General features: G+C 39.4%; 1 protein-coding gene across 5 annotated transcripts in view; it reads right to left on the bottom strand.

The window, feature by feature from the left end:
- The window catches only part of Ubp1 (upstream binding protein 1), a 42,282-nt gene that overhangs the window by 22,701 nt on the left and 16,211 nt on the right, over positions 1-3,370 (bottom strand). For all 5 annotated transcript variants that reach the window (XM_029542895.1, XM_029542896.1, XM_029542897.1 and 2 more), the window contains one exon: positions 1,358-1,434. In XM_029542895.1, coding sequence (XP_029398755.1) covers positions 1,358-1,434 — 77 coding nt within the window. The remainder of the gene's footprint in view (positions 1-1,357; positions 1,435-3,370) is intronic.

Genomic DNA, 3,370 nt, shown 5'->3' with positions numbered 1-3,370 from the left:
ATTATAAATAAAGCTGCTATGAACATAGTGGAGCATGTGTCCTTATTACCAGTTGGAAGATCTTCTGGGTATATGCCCAGAAGAGGTATTGTTGGGTCATCCGGTAGTACTATGTCCAATTTTCTGAGGAACCACCAGACTGATTTCCAGAGTGGTTGTACAAGCTTGCAATCCCACCAGCAACATTTCAACCTTTTATACTTGTACATTTTTGGTATGAGCAGCATGCGCCATTTATCAAATTTAACTTTCACAGTGACAAAAAAACAAACACAGCCATATCTCCTCTAAAAAAATGATTACTGGGGGTAGTGGCACACATTATTTGGCCTGTGTGAGGTCCCTGGTATGGCAACACATGTCAGGAGAGCTGAGATCTCTCTGCAACCTCCTGCTAGCAGTGCAAGTATACCTTTCCAATAAGCTTATTACAGGCCTTATTGCCTCTAGTGCTGTGGTACGTATAACATGCCCTGTGCTCAGGCAGACAGAAGCTAGGATTCACACTGTATGCCCCATGGGCATTCCGTGTAAGTATGTGTGAGTCTGAGGATTGCCTGAGTAGCAATCCTCAAGGCTGAGCAAACAGGGGCTGTGACTAGTCTATGTAGGATGAAGGACATCCTCATTCAGATATGTTAGTAGATAAACTCAAGTTCCAAGTTATATTACAGAAAAATTCAAACAGCAAAATAAAGGGATCTTTAGAAAGTTTTAAATTAATATATTTTCAAATTAGAGATTCAGGCCGGTCAGACGGCTCAGCTGGTAAAGATGCTTGCAGAACAAGCCTGACAAGCCAGGTTCAAGCCCCAGAATGCAATGGAAGCGAAGACAAACTTGCAAGTTATCCTCTGGCCTCCACATATGGCATGTGCATTCCTGTACGTGTGTGCGTGTGCTCTCTCCCTCCCCTCTTCCCTCTCTCTCCCCTAATAAGTAAAATGTAAAGAGTCTGGGATTAGCAGTGGTGATGGGTTTTGCTCTGCATACCTAAGCTAACTTCTCTACTGCTTTCTGGTTCCCAACAACTGTAATTTCCATTTCACACATAAAAATATAGCTTAAAAAGCCCAAATTTTTAAAATAGTCATTTTTCCAAAGAGATATTTGAATTTTTTTTTTTTTAATAAAAAAGCTCGTAGCAGTGGCTCAGAGCGTAAGGTACAAGTTCCAGAACACACGTGGTGGAAGCAGACAGCTGCTCCCTGGGGCCTCCAATGGCGTGCTGTGGCAGTGGCACGTGCACAAGATAAACATGCATTTTAAAAAGAACCAAAGAAATCTCTTGCATGAAAATAGCCACTTTATTCAAACACCACAGTATCTATTACAAATTCAAACAGACTGTCCTTACCTTTACCAACTTCCCACTGATCTCAGGCATATCTCCCATTTTGCGATTATCCAGCATCCGAATTTCATAAGACTGGCCTAATTTAAAAAAATTATGTATCAAAAACAATCCATGTAAAGAACACTACTCCACTCTACATAATTCAACTGTCCCTCACAATATACAACCACATGACATTCATTTGTCAGTGTGCCCTAGAAGCAAATTCAAGTTGCTCTTTCTCTTAATATCACAGCAATCTGCTCTAGGTACCAGTGGGTGGTCTCTCAGTCCACTTTCACCTGCCGTCCTCCTCAACTTATACCTGAGATCAAGTTTCTGCTTTTCCAAAGTATTAATTTATACCATAAAATTACCTTTTAAGTTATAATTTATGTGATTTTAAATATGGTCAGAGCTGCACAACTCTTACTCCTTCCAAGTTTAGAGCATTTTCATTATCTTAAACATAAACCCACACCCAGTAGGATCACCTCCGATGCTCCCCTCCATCCGCTAAGCCCCTAGACTTGACTACTAGAGACATTTATGTAAAAAAACATAATATGTGAGATTTTGGAGATTGGGTACTTTCATTTAAAATGTAACATTTTTCTACTTTATTGCCAGAAAATATTCTATTGCATACATAGACCAAATTGTGTTCAACCACTCATCAAGTGATGTATATTTTGTGTTGTTTCCAATGTAGGGGTAACAATAGATGGTACTACAAACATGGACAAACCATTTTTTGTATAGACCAAGACCAATTTTAATCTGGAACCCTCTCTCTGTGTTACTGAATACAAGCCACATTTGTCCACTGCTTGATTTGTACAGATAACACACACACACACACATACACACACACACACACACACACACACACACACACACACACACACACTCTATACACTGGTCTAATTTAGAAAATTAGGAATAAGCTGCTGTAAAAAAATTAACCACGAGGAGCTGGAGACATAGCTCAGTGTTACAAAGCACTTACTGCTTTTCCAAAGGACACGCGTTTGATCTCCTGTCCCTAAATCAGGTGCTTACAACCTCCCATAATGCTAGCTCAAGGGGCAACAGCACCCACATCCACACTGCCTACCCCAACAAAGAAACACACATATACATTAAATGTACCCAAAATTAAAAAGAAATACTGCTTCTGGGTTATTATTAACACAAATGACAATGTAATTTGATATAAACTGATGACTGTTTTCTAGTACTTGATGAACTGGAGACTTAACTACCAACATCCTATCAATCCTGTAAGCCTATTTAAAAAAATGCAAAGGAGATTGTAGATCAGCAGTTCTAAGCCTATGGGTCGAGACCCCCCAGAAGGGTCTCATATCAGATATCTACATTACGATTTATAACAGTGATAAATTGACAGAGATTACAGTTATCAGCAAAAGGTTATCAAAACATCGTTAAATTACTTGAATACTGGTAGAAACAAAAACCAGCTAGGCATAATACATTACTAAGAAATATTCTTAAATTTGTAAGAATTTAAAAATATTGAAAGAATAAAGGCATTTAAGATAGGAGAAGCTTTAGAACTTTAAACTAGCCGGGCGTGGTGGCGCATGTCTTTAATCCCAGCACTTGGGAGGCAGAGGCAGGCGAATTTCTGAGTTCAAGGCCAGCCTGGTCTACGGAGTGAGTTCCAGGAAAGCCAGGGCTACACAGAGAAACCCTGTCTCGAAAAACAACAACAACAACAACAACAACAAAAAAAGAACTTTAAACAAGGCATGGTCTGCAATTGTAAAAACTAATTTAAAAACATTTTTTAAAAAGCATGGATGCAGTTTTGAAAAATATACCAGTATACACTTAAAGTTACACCAAATCTCACAAGAACTTTGTGTTAGTTATCCAATTAATCAAAATGTTTAACTAAAAGTCAACACCCGGGCTGGTGAGATGGCTCAGTGGGTAAGAGCACCCGACTGCTCTTCCGAAGGTCCGGAGTTCAAATCCCAGCAACCACATGGTGGCTCACAACCATCC

This window comes from Mus pahari, chromosome 10 (assembly GCF_900095145.1).
Source record: "Mus pahari chromosome 10, PAHARI_EIJ_v1.1, whole genome shotgun sequence".
Lineage (NCBI taxonomy): Eukaryota > Metazoa > Chordata > Mammalia > Rodentia > Muridae > Mus > Mus pahari.
Note: the sequence above shows the minus strand (reverse complement) of the source record. Positions and strands in the feature narration are given on the sequence as shown.